The 18,008-nt window shown below is 42.6% G+C and overlaps 2 protein-coding genes across 7 annotated transcripts; one reads left to right on the forward strand and one right to left on the reverse strand.

Annotated features, from left to right (window-relative positions):
- The first annotated feature begins 5,934 nt into the window (after nucleotides 1-5,934).
- LOC133912414 (E3 ubiquitin-protein ligase SIRP1-like) lies at nucleotides 5,935-7,955 on the forward strand. Of its 6 annotated transcripts, none has more exons than XM_062355122.1 (3): nucleotides 5,935-6,311; nucleotides 6,433-6,505; nucleotides 6,608-7,955. In XM_062355122.1, exon 3 carries the CDS (start codon nucleotides 6,664-6,666, stop codon nucleotides 7,606-7,608), a length of 945 nt encoding a protein of 314 aa, XP_062211106.1. In that variant the 5' UTR covers nucleotides 5,935-6,311; nucleotides 6,433-6,505; nucleotides 6,608-6,663; the 3' UTR covers nucleotides 7,609-7,955. The 6 variants fall into 6 exon arrangements, with proteins under 6 accessions (XP_062211106.1, XP_062211109.1, XP_062211104.1 ...); XM_062355125.1 differs by having other exon boundaries at nucleotides 6,628-7,955; XM_062355120.1 differs by lacking the exon at nucleotides 6,433-6,505 and having other exon boundaries at nucleotides 5,936-6,311.
- A 345-nt stretch (nucleotides 7,956-8,300) lies between these two features.
- Nucleotides 8,301-13,675, reverse strand: LOC133912415 (pyruvate kinase, cytosolic isozyme-like). The gene is made up of 3 exons (XM_062355126.1): nucleotides 13,272-13,675; nucleotides 9,456-9,917; nucleotides 8,301-9,367 (listed from the first exon to the last, which is right to left on the reverse strand). The coding sequence occupies exons 1-3, from the start codon at nucleotides 13,524-13,526 to the stop codon at nucleotides 8,552-8,554; spliced, it is 1,533 nt and encodes a 510-aa protein (XP_062211110.1). The 5' UTR covers nucleotides 13,527-13,675; the 3' UTR covers nucleotides 8,301-8,551.
- Nucleotides 13,676-18,008: the final 4,333 nt, after the last annotated feature.

Consider the following 18,008-nt stretch of genomic DNA (forward strand, 5'->3'; position numbering starts at 1 on the left):
GCCAAACTTGATTTCATGGCTTTGAATATTCCTGACGAGAACTACTTACCTTAGGTCTTAGATGTTGAATTCACTTGAATGCCAATGAGCTTGGTGAATCAATCAAAGTAGAAAATAAAGTATCTGATCTAGACAAAGCTAAAGTTATGATCTTTATTTATCGCCACCTCCATGAAGATTTAAATGATAAATACCTTACTAATGAAGATCAACTTATTATTTGCAACAAATTGAAAGAAATGTACGATAAAAAAAACAATAATTCTCCTCCAAAGCTCATTATGACTAGTTGCACCTGAGGTTGCAAGATTATAAGGGTGTTTCTTAATACAATTCAGTCATATTTAGAATCACTTCACAATTATTATTATATGGAGAAAAGATTACTGATGAGGAAATGTTAGAGAAAATATAATCTACATTTCAAGCTTTAAATGTGCTACTTCAACAGCAATACCGTGAAAAAGGATTCAAGAAATATTTTGAACTTATTTCTTGTTTATTAGTAGCTGAACAAAATAATGAGTTTTTGATGAAAAACCACGAGTCTCATCCAAGTGGTTCAAGTCCACTCTCAGAAACAAATGCAACTAGATATGATAATCAAAATAGAGGACATGGGTGAGGTTGCAGACATGTACATGGACGTGGACATGGTCGTGGTTATGGATTTGGGTGTGGCCGTGATAGAGGAAATTATAGTGTTCAATTCAAGAACCCAGTCAATCCTCATAAAAGACAAGAAAAGGGAGATAAAGAGAAAGGTAAAATAACTGAAAATACATGCCACCGTTGTGGAGAAAGAACTTATTGGACACGTAATTGTCGTACACCAAAATACCTTGTCAATCTATATCAAGAATCACTTGAGAAGGAAAAGAAAAAGATAGAGACAAATTTTACAAGCGGCAGTGGTAATTATATTTTCAAAGATGATCTTATTGGTGTGACAGATTATGGAGAACACGACCACGATGATGCAACTCACTTAGATATTGCAGATTTTCTTCACACAAGAATAGATCATCTAATTGTTACTTATTTCTTCATGCATGAATAAAATATGATGTAATAATAGTAAGAATAAAGCATGCTGCACCTTATTTATGAATGAATAATTTCTATTATGTTTGTATTTAACATTCATGGATATATTTACTACTTATAAATTTATTTTAAACATATTAGTATTTATTAGTACTTTTAAATGTATTAGTATTTATTAGTACTTTTTTTTTGAAGTGAATAGATGAGTTGTTGGCTCAAGAGCATGTATATGAAGAAGATATATGTCTTATAGATAATAGAACAACACATATCATATTAAAGAGTATAGTATATTTTTCTTATCTTGTGACACAAGATGCAACTATTCATACTATATCTAGAAGTACTAAATTTATATAGGGCTCTGGAATTGCCATAATTATATTAACATGTGGGACAAAAGTAAACATACACGAAGCACTATATTCTCCTAAGTATCAAAGAAATATGTTGAGCTTTAAAGATATCCGACAAATTGGATATCACATTGAGACAATGTGTGAGGATAATTTGGAGTACCTCAACATTACAAAGATGTCATTAGGGAAAAAGTATGTGTTGATAAAAATTACTAATATTGCCTTCTGATTTATACTACATAAATCTCAATAAGAGTGAATCATATATGATGGTAGAACAAAAGTTCATCAACCATGACAACTGTACTATTTGGCACAACCAGTTAGACCATCCCAGATCAGTAATGATGTGAAAAGTTATTAATAATTAATGCGGACATATGTTGAAGAACCAGATGATTCTTCAATCTAGTGACTTCTCATGTATCGCATGCTCTTAAGGAAAACTAGTTGTGCGTCCATCACCGGCTAAAGTTGGACATGAATCCCTTACTTTTTTAGAGCGCATACAAGGAGATATATGTAGACCTATTTATCCACCAAGTGAACCATTTAGATACTTCTTGGTTTTAATTGATGCATCAACTAGATGGTCACATGTCTCCTTATTATCAACCCGCAAATTGGCATTTGCGTGGCTATTGGCTCAAATAATCAAACTACGAGCACAATTTCTGGGTGTGCGGTATATGTTCTAATTGCTCCACCGAAACACACTAAGATGGGACCATAAAGAAGGTTAGGAATATATGTTGGGTATGAGTCACCATCTATAATATAATATCTTGAACTATCAACGAGAGGTGTATTTACTGTAAGATTTGCTGATTGTCATTTCAATGAATCAAATTTCCCAATAACAGAGGGAGACAACAAGCAGTTGAATAAAGAAATAAGTTGGAATGAATTATCACTATCTCACTTTGATCCTCATACAAAACAATGTGAGTAAGAAGTTCAAAGGATAATTCATTTACAAAGTTTAGCAAATAATTTGTCAGACGCTTTCACAGATTTGAAAAGAGTGACAAAGTCACATACTCCAACTGCTAATGCTCCTGAAAAAATTAATGTCCAAGACGGGCAACCGTCCACTGCTAATGAATCAAAACCTACTATAAAACATGGTAGATCATTGGGTTCCAAAGACAAAAAATCCTCAAAAAAAAAGAGAGCAAAGAATCAAGATGGCCAGGTCGAGGAAATAACGATAATTCAAGAAAAATCTCTTGAAGAGATAGTAGAAATGACAAATAGTAATGCTACAGAGGAAATAAATGTACCTAATTCTTCAGAAAATGAGATCTCATTAAACTGTATCATGTCTAAAAAAATTTAGAACTATGATAAAATCATCATTGATGATGCATTTGCATATAACCTAGCGCTAGAAATTATGGATGAAAATAAGGATCAAGAACCTCGATCGGTCCATAAATGCAGACAAAGAAAAGATTAACCAAAATGGAATAGCGCAATTCAAGCAGAATTGAATTCCCTCACAAAAGGGAAGTTTTTAGATCTGTAACCCATACACCCAATGGTGTCAAACCTGTTGGTTATAAATGGGTCTTTGTATGAAAAAGGAATAATAAGGGAGAAATTACAAGATATAATGCACAATTAGTTGCCTAAGGATTCTTTCAAAGACCTAGTCTTTGCCTCTCTTAGAGCTTTTGCAACCTTTCTTATGCCAAATGACATATTTTGCTCTTTCTTGAGTTTTTGACCACTTGGATGAGCTTATCTTTATTTCTCCAAACCAAAATTATTGTTCTTTGAGGGTTGTCAATGCACTCATCAAGGGAGAGATTGAGAAACCAAGTTGAAATGTGTCTCGGTTTACTTGTGATGAGTGATTAATATTGGCATTTATTGGCTTGATGATCTTTGGTTTTGCACAAGCTTTGATGTGATGTAAATTGATTTGGAATTTTATTTGAGCATATTGATTATGGACTAACTAGAATTGGAGTTGGAGATATGTGTTTGCTTGTCTCATGATGTGCGGGTGATCGATGCAACTTGGCGGTCGACGGTAGGATGATCGGGGCCAAGCGAAATGCTTGGTGCCGGACGATCAAGGAGGTCAAGCGGAGTCAAGGGCGATTCTAGCTGAATATGTGGAGGTCAAACAAAGCATTGAAGGTAGATGGAGATGGTATGTTGACAAAGTCAAGAAAAGGGGATGCCGGTGCAAGTGACAAGGCGGCCCAAGGGATCAGGAGGGGAGAGACTTTGTGGCGGTCAGGATCGCATGACGGAGTACGCGCGTCGATATTAAGACCTTTGCTTAAGGTGTAAGCAAGGCGGCGAGTCATGCTTTGAGAAGTGTGCATGTGGTTTCGCAGTTTGGCCTCAAAACCGTGGGAGAATTGCATGAGTATGTGGCACCATCACGAAGCTTGTGTCGAGGTGAAGCTAAGTCGTGAAGGCATCGCGGCCGTCCGATGAATGGAGAAGAAAATAGACCAAAATACTCTCAGTGGTAGGTATAAGTGTACTACAAGAGAGATATATTTTGGAAAAAAGCTAGTAAACTTAGAGGTTAGGCATATAAATAGAGAGGTAGGGCTATGAGAGAGTTTGAACTAGCTATTTGAGCCCTTTTGTGCCACCCATTTGAAAGCTTAAAGCTATGTAATATGTGAGAGTTCTGAGAGATAAATCTTTATAATCCGTCTAAAGTAGGGCTGATATCTTTGAGTAATGAAGTTTATATTTTTTCATATGCTTGAATTTCCCTCCTTTTAGTTTCTCTCTATTGGTTCCCTTGCAAGTTTACAAGTTTTTCGGTTTTTAGTTTTGATTTTTGTTTTGGTTTTTTGGCTGAAATTTAGCACCTTGTGAGGTTATTTTTCTTATTGCTAGAGATATAAAATTCGCATATACACGCTTATATGTGATAAGGTCTTGAATTCTCTTACCTCTAAATAATCAATTTGCAGAGTTTCGTTGCTTGGTGTTAATATTTTCTTGTTTCTTTGCAAGTTGTGATCTTTCGAGTGCTAAAACATATGGATTGATCTTAAATGGAACCTATTGTTCATATATCATCTGTGGAGTCGTGTTGGCTCAATTTTCTCTTGTTAAAATTTCTCTCTATTTTTGCTTCCGCTTGAGTTTTGAGGTGCATTGGGTGATCCAAATAGAAAAAGGTGATCAATTTCGTAAGAAATTTATTGAGGCGCATATTTACCCCCCCCTCTAGTCACCAATCTCGTTCCTATATATATCGCCGAAGTTTTTCTTCACCCATGGTCTTCAAAAGGATGGTGTTATTATACTCAAACAAATTCGTTCAAAGTGAGAATCTAGCAGACTTATTCATGAAGGCACTCCCTACTTCGGTATTCAAGAAATTGACTCATGGTGTTGAACTGCGGTGACTCAAAGACATTAAATGATATTGCTATCAGGGAGAGTAAATATGTGTGTACTCTTTTTTTCTTGACCATAGTTTTTCCCATTGGGTTATTTTACGATGTTTTTAACCAGGCATACATATTCATAAGTAATGGACATCCAGGGGTATTATGAAATCTTCATTTATGTGGATATTTATAGCCCCTATACCATCAAATCTTTAATCTTTACGACAATAGTGATGTAACTCTCTTAGCATCAATTTTTAAAATAATATTATATATATATATATATGATATATATATATATATATATGAGTTTGCATGTATCTGATAGAAGATAATAAAAATATCTGATTTTATTCTCACATTTTTTTTATATATTCTTACATATCAATTTTCGACAGTTAATAAGTAGTTAGTATATAAAAAAAGAGCTGTAATGCTCAAGAATTTTTAAGGCAAACAACGTGGTGGGACTAACGGTGATGGAAGAACGACGTTGAAATGTTCTACTCCATCATCCCCCAAATTGCATGGTTGCGTACAATCAAACTTCTAAAACTCATGGACTGTTATCATGTACAAATACTTCAAATTTATGTCGAAATGATGTTAGTGCATTTTCATCGAGTGTAATTTGATATATAAATTCAGTTTTTCTTTGATTTCCGTTAACATGTAGTTAGGAAAAGCGAGTAATTATACATCGCAAACCATGCTGATGTCCAAAAAAAACTTTTATTTGGAAACATAGTGGATAATAAGCAGATGAAAGCATATTTTGAAACCTTTCTTTAACAAAAACCTAGACAGGTGAAATGATGTATTTAACATTATGCCTATTTGAATCAAAGGATGAATAGACATTTGAGTCTACAATTGGCTTTTCTTTTGTGAGAAGGTTCTCAAGTTATCCCGTTTTAATAATTAATAACAACGGTTGCACGTTATCTGTCGTAGCACTCAATAGTTTGATCCGATCAACTCTGATCATACTAATGTCACAGAGTTCGTCACGGATACGCCAAAGAATTTGAAGGGGAAAAAAAAACACTGTTCTCACATCGTCTCTATCCTGCTTACCTGTCCCATTCTTCGGTTCGGCCGTATTGCATTGAAGGACTTATCCTTGCGGCCCATTGCGCATGACAGCAACGACAAGCCATACAAAACTAGGCTTCAGTCTCCGCGGATCGAGCTCTCCGTTGGCCAAGTAACAAGACGAAACACACCCCCCAGTCACCAAGGAACCAGCTGATGTGGAACAAGAAGTCGCCAATCATCCCAAGGCGCCCACGAGTTTTACTAAAACCCGAGTTGCGTGCATCGTACATCCTCTCTTACTCGGTCGCCTCTTCTGGTCTTGCAAGGGTCTAGATAGACTGGTTTCGCTGCTGCTCTGGATTCTTCTTCTCGCCTTCTCCACTTGTTATTTGCTCTCGTTTTGCTGCCTTGACCACGGAGGCATCTGCTTCGGTGATCACGTAGAGCATAGAGGTGGTTCTTGGAGAAGCAGAAGTTCCGACTCCCTTGGCAGGTAATTTTTTATCCATACTTTAGCTGCGATTCTTTATGTCCTGTTCTGCGACATGGTTCGGTGTTCATGTACTTTCGGTCTCAAGTTGCAAAGGATTATTAGTTTCTGCAACTATATGCAGAGAGAGTAAGAAGGGGCGGAGGGGCCTTCTTTCTTCTGGAGACGAGAGACCAAAACAAAAGCTATTTTAATCAGTGCGTGATTCATATGTTGCAGCGTGTAGATTTTTTGTGTGGAGGAATTTGGCACTGATTTCATCAGGCTCTGAGCTGTTGCAATTTTACCTCTTGATGCAGAGCTCTGTTCTTGTGTGTAGTTCTTGATCAAGAAGGAGAAGGAGAAAAGGAAATAAATGGAAGAGGAATACGGTGCAACTTCCAGATACTATTGCCACATGTGCTCGCTGATCATACGGCCTGAGGTGGGCATCGAGGAGGTGAAGTGCCCCCACTGCCACACCAGCTTTGTGGAAGAGATGGCCGACGGCCGTCGAGGCAGCGACGAGACCATCCCAGATCGTGCTGCCGACGAGGCAAACGCGGAGGCTGCGGGGACGGAGCGCGAAGTTTCGCTGTGGGCGCCTGTCCTCATGGACTTCCTCGCCACCTCGTCCGGCCGCCACGGCCTCGAGACCGCCGCCGCCGGCGACCCCGCGGCTTTCGCGCGAAGGCAGTACCGCAACATCGCTGTCTTGCAGCTGCTCAGCGCGCTCCAGGAAGGTGACGCTGCCGACGCGGGGCGCGAGCGGCTCGTCCGCGTAAGCCCCGCGGGCGCGCGCGCCATGATCTTGCAGGAGCGAGGGGACGGCGCAGGCACCGGCGCTGCCCCGGGCTTCGGTGGTCTAACGCTCGGGGACCTGTTCCTCGGCCCCGGGCTGGACCTGCTGCTGGAGTACCTGGCCGAGACCGACCCGAGCCGGCAAGGCACGCCGCCTGCCAAGAAGGAGGCCGTGGCCACCCTGCCGACGGTCCGGGTGCGCGAGGCCGCGACCTGCCCGGTGTGCCTTGACGAGCTCGCGGCCGGCGGCGTGGCGCGGGAGATGCCGTGCAAGCACAGGTTCCACGACCAGTGCATCGTGCCGTGGCTGGAGATGCACAGCTCCTGCCCCGTGTGCAGGCACCAGCTGCCCACAGAGGAGCCAACGGAGCCGACGGGCGCTGGCGACGTGCCCGGCGGCAATGCGCGCGGCGCCCGCGGCAGCGACGGCGGACGCAGCGGCAGGAGGCATTGGTACTCGTGGCCTTTTGGCGGGTTGTTCTCGCAAAGATCGAACGGGAGCTCGTCGTCGTCGTCATGATGGCGATGAATACTGTACAAATTAAGAATATGCGTACAAGTTTTTTTTCCCTCGTGTTCTACGTAACAATTGGCGTACATAGTTGTTTCTTTTGGGATCGGTAAGGGATTTTGGTCATTGTAAAGATGCATTTGTTCTTCGTTCGAATTTTAATTTTGCTTTAATTCAGGTGAATGGAGAATGTATCTCCTGTTTCAGCACTGAGATGATCATGTAAGATGGGTTTTGTGCCACTAGTTGTGCCGTTATCTTTCCATGTCGTTAGGCACCGTGGTCCTGTCAGAACTTAAAGAACAGCAATCTGATCTCTTGACATTTTTGGATTATAAATCTAGAGCTTTCTGTCAGTATCGTGTTCAGGAAACATGTTCATGTGCTCGTAATCTCGTATGGTCCACACGGTCTGTGACATGGCGAAATGTACACCGAGACATACTTCAGAATGGCATGGCTTCGGATGGTTCGGCGTGTCTTCTCTATGCTGGTTTGTTCCCGTATGCTTTGGAAGCTCCATTAGCAACTAGAACTGGCGTTATACGTCTCCATCAACCAATACTTGGTCTTTCCTTTGCTTATCGCAAACTTTCCCAAATGGCACATACAATTCAGTTGCTCAAAATGTTAGTGATGCAAAGCTGAAGGAATTGTTTAAAAGAGTGCAAAATTCTCATCTTGAAACATTGTCACAAATCTGAACAAAATCAAAAGGCACTGAACAAGTAACTTAAAACGACCAAATCAACAAGACACTGAGCACATTAGCATATATCTTAATGAATTATTTAGAGTTTTCGAATGTATGAAAATGGAGCTGCTCAGCAAAAGCGTGGAACAGTCACTCTAGAGCAAAAGGCAGCAGCATTAACAAAATGGTAGCGGGGGTCCAATCCAATCACAGCCTAACAAAATTTGCCCCTATGAACACCTACCCACATCTCCGACACTAATTGACTGTCAAGATCTTGATGATAGATGCTGCACCAATACGATGCAACGCGACAACTGAATCTCCTGATTTGCATAGGTTGAGCTTCTTTGCATGATCTATGGCAAAGCTGATGGCTTCCTCAGTAGACTCGGTATCAGATGCTTTTGTGGTAGCAGCGCTCAACATCGGGATCAGGCCCCTAACAATCATGCTGTGCCTAGCAGGGCGCTCATCGCTGCAGGTCCAATTGAAGTTATCATCCGTCTTCATTTCTGGGACCACGGCAGATAGCACCGGCATGGCTGGCCTGTACTTGGCCACGAGCCTTGCAGTCGTACCTCCCCTTGTCAGAACCAGGATGAGTGATGCTTTGGAGATATTGGCAGTTCGAACTGCTGATGATGCCAAACTCTCCAATGGGCTCATAGGAATTGGAGCGGCATTGGTAATTAACTTGAAAAGTGCTCCATAGTCTGTATGTGACTCTGCTTGTAAGCAAATCCTAGACATTGTCTGCACTGCTAGCTCCGGGTATGCCCCAGCTGCAGTCTCGCCACTAAGCATCACACAATCAGTACCATCGAGGACAGCATTGGCGACATCTGTTGCTTCTGCTCGTGTAGGTCGAGGAGATTTGATCATAGACTCGAGCATCTGGGTTGCAGTAACAACAGGCTTTCCTTGCACATTGCATTTGTAGATCATCACCTTTTGAGCATAGAATATCTTCTCGATAGGTATCTCCATTCCCAAATCACCTCTGGCAACCATGAAAGCATCTGAGTTTGCAAGAATCTCATCAAAATTGGCAACACCTTCTTGATTCTCGACCTGCACATAAGAAATCAATTGCATAAGAGAGCAAACCATAGCATAAAAACAAAACAGAAATGCAAGTTCACGGAAGAGGTAAGCATACCTTGGACATAAGTAGGATTGACTTGGCATGTTCACCAAGTACACTTCGAACCATATGAAGATCTGATCCTTTGCGTACAAAGGATAGTGCAATCATGTCAATCTTGTTTGGGACACCCCACTGCAGGATATCCACTTTGTCCTTTTCTGTTAATGTTGGGAGATCCACAATGACCCCAGGAAGATTGACATTTTTTCTCTCTCCCAGAAGAGCAGAGTTCTCACAACGGCAACGAACCAGGCCTTGAGCACGATCACAAGAAAGCACCGTGAGTGTGATGGTGCCATCAGCGCATAGTATAGTGCTCCCAGGCTTCAGGTCTACAGCAATCTTTTGGTAGCTCATGGAAATCATGTCCTCATTACCCTTTATGGAATAATCTGTGGTGATGGTAATCTCTCTCCCCTGTGTCAGCTTTACAGGCTTGCCATCTTTCAAAAAGCCTGTACGAATCTCTGGTCCCTGAACAAACAAAGTAAGTTACAAGGTTCAACAAACAAATAAGTTTGAACAATTGATGCATTCTTCATTAATACATTGAATTCCACAAGATGTTCAAATAGTTTGTTAGGTATAAATGCATGTAACAGGTTCTTAGCATTGAACACAAATATGTGACAAACAGTACATAGCAGAAGCTAGTCCATTGCAAACTAAACAGATAATGAATCGACCTCTAATAACCATCAAAACTAAAATATGCAACAGAAAGGCGAAACACACATTGATAACATCTACCATGTTGTATATTCGTTCATGTACCAGATATCTACTATGAAGTATATTTAGCCAAGTACCAAAATTCCAGACCAAGATTTGTGTTATAATACTATAATTTTGTGTATCCTTAAAACCAAACAATATACCATCTTATAATTCAAGTTACTTGTGACCACAGCCTTCGGAAACATCAGAATAACATCAACTAAATCGCAATACAGATAATGCAGCTTAAATAGTAAGTTCATTTTCATGGTCCTGCTTCAAATCTTTTTCAGGTCTTTCCTGGCTATTTATTTCTTTCACAAAGATCAAATTAATTCTACAAAGATTCTTGATTGGTTGGTTGTTCACGGGAGCAAAAGGTCACAGGCGACAGTGTTCACCTACCCAGGCTCAGTCCATTTTGTTCTCGTCATCAGACAACAGCTCTCGGCAGTCTCCTTATCCGGTGTAGCGATCGTGTCTTGGGAATTTCTGAGTCAGGCATCCATCGAGTCTACCGAAATACGGGGACCGTGTTGTCACGCCGAAAGGAAAAGCCAGTGCTAAAAAAACAACTGCAGTTTTGGGGCCTGAATGACCAAGAGACAAATTCAGCTTGGCCACACTTGCCGTTCTGAGCAGCGGCAAAATGACAATGCTTGTCACGACCCATGACGCCACAATTCAAGGTACCTCCTCTGTCGTTTGAAGAGACTATACTGGTTGTGTTTTGTTTGTTACACATGATAACCTTACAAAATTTGGTCATGCCAAAATGTGGTCCATGCCAAAATGCGGTCCATGCCAAAACATGGGTAAAAGAATGATGTTTGGATTGTAGCCATATCAATTCGAGGGCAGCGCCAATATACAGACTACAAAATGTTATTTGGATCGAAGCCATGCCAAAGTTTATCAAAACTGCTAGTATGACATATGGGACCCACTTGTCATTTAAACTTTTTTCACCAAAATATAGCCAAGTGATATCTTATTTTGTAGATTTAATTGCAAGGAATACTATTATTCAAATGGAACGTAAATTAGATACTACGGTTTCAAAAATATAGTCACTTAAAGCTTGCTACTCCCTCCGTTGATTTATAGAAGGCGTACTAGCCATTGACTCAATTACCAAGGCAAAAGTGATCTGACTAATATGTCCTCAACCAAAAGTTTCTTGGACTAGTAATTGCATGCATGCAGGCTTTGCTTCCGAAACGTTGAACCAGGAGTGTCAACGGAAAGAAAGCACAATATTAGATTGAGTAAATTTCGCAAAACTCCGGTTACTTTGACAAAATTATCGCAAAACTACATATTTAAGCAATAGTTTCACAAAACTACAGATTTAGTGCCAATTTTATTGCAAAACTACAAATCTTTGGCAAAATTATCGCAAAACTACAGATTTAAGCAACAATTTCACAAAACTACATATTTAGCGCCAATTTTATCACAAAACTACAGATTCTAGAGTTGTTCCTAGCCCTGACCGGGCCCCACTTGCAATCTCACAGCAACTACTAGCTCATGAAACGGACCGGTCGGGAGCTCATGAAACTACAGATACTTTTGCAAAATTATCGCAAATTGCAAAATTACAGATTTAAGCAACAGTTTTACAAAACTACAAATTTAGCGCTGATTTTATCGTAAAACTATATATTCTATCACAAACCTGTTAACCTGACGAATGGACCTCACTTTCAGTCACATGAACTCCCGGACGGTCCGTTTCATAAGGTGGCAGTTGTTGTGAGACTGCAAGCGGGACCTGGTCGTCATGGTAAGGGGGTTGGGAACAACTCCTTTAGAATTTGTAGTTTTGCGATAAAATCAACTCTACATCTGTAGTTTTGCGATAAATTTGGCACTAAATCTGTAATTTTGCGATAAAATTGCTTAAATCTGTAGTTTTGTGATAATTTTGTCAAAATATCTGTTGTTTTGTGAAATTTGCCCTGAATAAAAAGTTGGTAACAAGTGTGTCTAGTGTCACCACAGAACAATATATTCCGTAAATAATCAGATAAAAAAGAACAATGTATTCATTCGTTTTGATGGACCATGGTAACAATAATTAGGACCAAATTGCAACCGCATTGATTTTAAGTACTGTTTAATGATTATCCCCTTCCTGTACTGCCTATTTTAAGAGAAAGAAAGCAACTCTACAAATAAGGCCCATGGGTTGTCATCGACTAGTAAGTGAACAAAACCATATGGCACTTTGTATATCAGATGAGCCAGTTTTCAAACTAATACCAACGAACTGATCACATAAAGGATTTGGATGTTTTCCAAAATTAGAGTAAAGATTTGTCAACATCTACCATGAAAGAAACTTGATCAAGAAATTAGTATCATGTAGCTAATGACTTCGACAGCAATCCACAGCAATTCAGTAGATCATACAACAGAACCCACATGTCAAAGTGAGGACCAATAGGTACTTCAGAGCTATCAACTAAAACACCAAAAATTTAATATAAAATCCGCATTTCCTATAGGCCTTCCTACCATGACTACCTTCACAGAAAAATAAGCACATGGACAATAATTGCACAAATCAAAACTGAGTCTTAGGCGTCTGCCATGCTAATTCCGACGATGGACGCCACAAACGTCACCCACACACACATCCAGTTCCCTGATCAGTGACTACATTTAATTTACAATTCCACATAAGCATATTAGATGCGAACAACTAGCACCATTTTTGTGTACTTATTCTAAGCTCGAGCAATATACCCCGGGACATGCCAAGTGGCGTTCATTGTGCCCCCAACAAACGTGTTAATACCTGCACAGCTGAAGCCACAATCTTGCCCTTGTCTAAACCAATCTGGACAAGGCACAAGTCAAACAATAAAGAAACAACACATGACATCAGCCAGACCTAAACATCCAAAATCCTACTTTTTTTGTTTTTTTTGGGGGGGGGGGGGGGGGCATTACCAATAAGCCAATAAGTCGCAAACCTTACCGTTCATTTCAACTCGTTCTCGCAAACAACACACAGATCGGATCAAGCGCCTACAACGGAAACCTAAACAGTGCAAACGAGGGCGCGCGAGGCAGCGAGGGGGAAGATGCGAGTTAGCGGACCTTGGTGTCGAGCATGACGGCGCAGAGAACGCCCGTGATGTCCATGGCCTTGCGGAGGTTGTCGAGGGTCTCCTGGTGGTACTCGTGCGAGCCGTGCGAGAAGTTGAACCGCGCGACGCACATGCCGGCGCGCAGCAGGCGCGCGCACATCTCCACGGACCGCGAAGCCGGGCCGAGGGTGCAGACGATCTTGGTCTTGGGCCGCCGCCGCCATATCTCCTCCGGCCCCCCGGCGCCGCAATCCACGTCCGCCATTGCCCGAGGAAAGGAGAGGGAGAGCCGCCTAGGGCTGGGCGAGTGGAGATGGAGAACCGAAGTGCAGCGTGGCGAGGAGAGGGAGTAGAGGCGAGGCGGTTGGATCGGAAGAACCAAACGGGCGGCGGTGGTGGTAGCGAATATAAAGGATGGTCCGGGCGTGGGGTGGGGGTGGGGGGGGGGGGTGCGCCGTACTCATTGTGGACTTTTTGCGGCGGGTTTTCGGCGATTCGTCTAGGTTAACTCGGAAAAAAAATTCTCCGTGCTGCAAGCCGATCCAGCGTACCACCTTGTCCGATTCGCTCCACGTGTCCAGCTTCTGATTTTTATTTGCGTCGGCTTATTTATCACTTAGTCTACCGTTATGGACTTAGATAGTTCTTATTTTATTGACGTAACTGATATCATAATTAAATGTTCAATCTTTTTAATAGTGAATCATCAATTTAATAAATCTGGTGTCCCCGCTGCCTAGTGGTGACGAATGTGATAATCCTATGATGGCTACCGCCAATAGAAAGCTCTAATCACCCTACCACCGGTGTTCCCGCTATCTTAGCTATCGTCGATGGCGAGATTCGCCTCGATGTCCCTGATGCCTTGGGTGTCGTCGATGTCAAGATCCACCCCATCATCGCTTCTTTATTCGATATTCTGCACGAAGCTGCACAAAGGTACTCAGATTCGATCCAAATTGAAATGCAAGAGCAAGATTTTAGGGAAACATGTGTAGATGGTTTGGGGATTCCCATGGTTTGATAGGATCTCTGCATCAGTTTGATGAGCTATTTTGGATTCAGGCTGGCACAAGTGTGAAGTGTTCTTTTTCTGAAATTAGTGTATATTGATGTTGGTTTAGTGCTCATTTGTCCGATTTCTTTCTTCTCTCTATGTGTTTCTGGTCTTTGTAGCAACAGCAGTGTGATACAACTTGTCTGAATGATACTACACAATTGTATGGCTACCATTGTTTGTCACATTACTACTCAGTTTTCTGCTTTCTTGTGTAGCTACCTGACTGTAAGACTATTTAAAACTGGATCTCTTCAACAAAACAAGCAAGCTAAGGAATAGCGACATATCTAGAGTCATCAAGTAGGAAGCTCATCTAATTCTTCTTCCTTCCTCTTTTTTTTTCTTATTCCTCATTCTCTTCTTTTCTTCTTATTTCTCTTCCATACCCAAAAATTGAAGGAGGGCTTAGAGGCTTCTAAGTGCGCCGCTGCCAAGGAGTTTGCGGCTTTGTTTTCATATGAAGCCGACGTCTTTCGCTGGAGCCATGCCTCACTCGCTTGGAATAGTCGCCGGGAACAAGTCGCGGGAGGAGTCATGAAAAGTGCTTGGAGATGGACGGGGGTCATGTGGAGTGAATCGGGCACGGTGGGGATCGGCTTCTAGCATCATTGCAGAGAATTTGTTCCCGGTTAACCCGGAAGGCTAGTGCAAGCATGCTCGTATACAGTACCAGTTCTGAGATTTGGATGGTCTATAGTAAAACTAAAAATGAGATCTCATTGAATTGAAATATTAAAAAAATAATTAATATATAAATTATAATAATAATATACGGTGCATTAAAAAATTATTTCTGATAAACATTTGAACTATATAGAAAACAACGCTCACCTCAAACATTTTCTAAAGATCATCTTAAATATTTTTTCTAATATTTCTAGATGCAAAGTCGTTGATAATTGTATCAACATCAATCCCATACATCAATTTTATCGGAGGGTTAACTCCTGTCGCAGAGATCTAGAAGGACCCCTTTTTAGAGATTCGGCCGGGAGATAATCCTGAATATGTTCGCCGGAGAAATAAATGGGTATGAATACGATGATCGGTGGGGTGGAATGATCTAGTGCGGAACGGAGTAAATACGCTGGTGTTTAGACAGGTTCGGGCCGCACGAAGGCGTAACACCCTACTCCTGTATGGATACTATAAATGCCTTGAGAATGTCCCTTAAGGATGTTGCTGGTTACAAGAATGTTTATCTATCTTAGAGCCTGGGGCTCCTTGTTCTTCTCTTCTCTTCGCTACCTCGAAAACTTCTCAGAGATTGTCTAACTTATCGAGCTTGCTCAGAGATTTCAAAGCTTCAAAAAACTTGTCTTCGTCCATGCTGCTGGCTGCTTTAAATACCCGCCGGCAGTGGCGTGCCCCGAACGGGAGGGGGGCACGAGTTCCAAGACACCATAAATGGAAAGGGCGTCATCATAGCCCCTGCGCGAAGTGACCGGGGGTGGAAAATGTGTCCCACGCCTGGTCATCCGTCACCATAAATGAACTGGCAACGGGCGCCGTGGAGAGGGCCCACCGGGCAGCCGCAGAGCGGCCCGGCGTGCTCGCCCTGTCTTGTTCTTCTGCCACAGCAGCGTGGCAGACGGAACGCCTCAGCCCTTACGACGTTATCCCGAGACGAGCTGGATGACACGGGATGGGACCCGTGCATTTAATGACCCCACGCCCTTTTGCCAGAATGTGGCAGGAACTGACACCGAGCGTGGCAGGAACAGTTGGAGGTGACAGGCCACGCGCGCTCTTTAAATGCGGCCTTGGGCTTTTGACTGGCTGACACCTCATCAGTGGGCCCCTTGGGGGCCACTGTCAGGGGGCTCTCTGAGTCGTCGGGGAACGGAGTGCTCGGGGGTCACTGTTCACCTCCCCGAGCACTCCCTCCCGAGAATGCCCTTTCTTGATCCTCGGGGAACCGAGTGCTCAGGGGTACTGTTCACCTCCCCGAGCACTCCCTCCCGGGCACGCTTGTACGGATCCTCGGGGGACCGAGTGCTCGGGGGCTGCTGCACGCAGCCCCGAGCACTCTCTTCCGAAACTTCCTTCAGTGGATCCTCGGGATACTTAGGTGCCCAGGGGGCCACCGCTCGCGGCCCCGGGCACATTTCTCCTGGTACTTAGCTTTCCTGATCGTCGGGGGACTCGGATGCTCGGAGGCCACCGCATACCTCCCCGAGCACTTTCTTCCCGGTACTTAGACTTCGCAGATCATCGGAGAACTTGGGTACTCGGGGACCACTGACTGTGGCCCCGAGCGCCTTCTCCCGGGACTTAATCTTTTTTACCTCGCGGAGGAAACTCCGCAGGATGGCGTCACGTGGCGGATTGCTGGCCTGGCCTCGGGATTCGGGGACCCCCGGTTCCTGATTCACCGACAAATTTATTCTCAATGCATAAAGTTTGTTCCTTCACAACAACTATCGTCAACTCATCTAGGTTCCTTAAACTATCCGTATTCCTCTTAAAAAATTTGTCAATAGCTCCCTTCTATGATTCTATCAACTCATTATCGGGGAATAATCACTGACAATGAATCCGGAGTATATCGGTTGATAGACGCGTTGATCAATGTTTCTTGGAGTTGGATCTAATGGACTCAAGAACACGAGAATTTTATCTAGATTTAGGCCTATCGTGGGACACTAGTCCCACATATTGTGTATTTTCTTATGGATTGGATAAACTTGTTACATAATGTGTTTTTCGATCTCCTACAGACCAGGTCCTCCTCCATATATATAACAGAAGAGAAGATGCACATATAAACAAATTATGTCAAACTCTGTGGTAGATCTATACCTAATGAAGCCAACTACTCCTAGCTCATCAAAACAACGGATAGGCACGCTCATCCTACTCTGGTCATCTTGCATGCCCTGTCCCATCCACCGAATGCCGTCACGCTCGCCTGTGATGTCATCCTATAGTATTAAATGCTACGAGACGAGTCACTGTGCCACCACGCTTGTCCACGATCTTGCTTGTCGAAAGGGAGTGTCCGAGGAAGGAAAATACTTGAGTGAGTGGTATTAAATGTGATTAGACTGGTTATGTGAGTACCTGTCCTGCTACCAGCAGGGGCTGGTCACAGGATTTTGCCCTACAACTAGTAGAGGACTGGTCGCAGGAGTCTTGTCCTGGTCGCAAGGTGAAGCCGTGGTTTTGAAGATATCTGTCTGTCGGCTGACACCTGGCAACATGGGGCCCACCTGATGGGGCACCCCCTTACCTATTACATCGACACTCAACTACTTATTTCCTTTTTCGCTGTCAAATGCATACTTCCTAGAAGACATGATATCAAGAACGTGCTAAAAGTTGAAAAAAATACATTAGCAGTTGAAATTTAGTGCAAAACTATAAAATCACATAATCAACTTAAAGAAATCTTACCAGCTATCATGTGAAACTTGCAATAATTTGTATCCCCAACCCACCAATTGGTGGCTTACTGTAAATCTACAATGGATGGGTAACCTTAAAGATTGGGTTGGGGACAACTGGAGGAAGATGATCGTGTGTCAGGTCAAGCGCTAGGCATACCTTTGTTTTGGGATGAAAGGAGGGGATCGAAACAAGCGAATTAGGGTATGCAAATAGTGAACATCGATCATTGAGTCACTGATTAGGACCCTTACGGCTTATGCTGAATCGCTGATGCCGCTGAATCCAATCACCCTCTAA

This window comes from Phragmites australis, chromosome 3 (genome assembly GCF_958298935.1).
Source record: "Phragmites australis chromosome 3, lpPhrAust1.1, whole genome shotgun sequence".
In the NCBI taxonomy this organism is placed as follows: domain Eukaryota; kingdom Viridiplantae; phylum Streptophyta; class Magnoliopsida; order Poales; family Poaceae; genus Phragmites; species Phragmites australis.

What these genes read in the sequence shown, in the direction of transcription:
- LOC133912414 (XM_062355122.1), top strand. Translation starts at nt 6,664, where the DNA reads ATGGAAGAGGAATACGGTGCAACTTCCAGATACTATTGCCACATGTGC.
- LOC133912415 (XM_062355126.1), bottom strand. Translation starts at nt 13,526, where the DNA reads ATGGCGGACGTGGATTGCGGCGCCGGGGGGCCGGAGGAGATATGGCGG. An exon ending in CCGTCATGCTCGACACCAAG is followed by an intron (nt 9,918 to 13,271) that starts GTCCGCTAACTC and finishes TTGTTTGTTCAG; the next exon opens with GGACCAGAGATTCGTACAGG. An exon ending in CAATCCTACTTATGTCCAAG is followed by an intron (nt 9,368 to 9,455) that starts GTATGCTTACCT and finishes TCTTATGTGCAG; the next exon opens with GTCGAGAATCAAGAAGGTGT.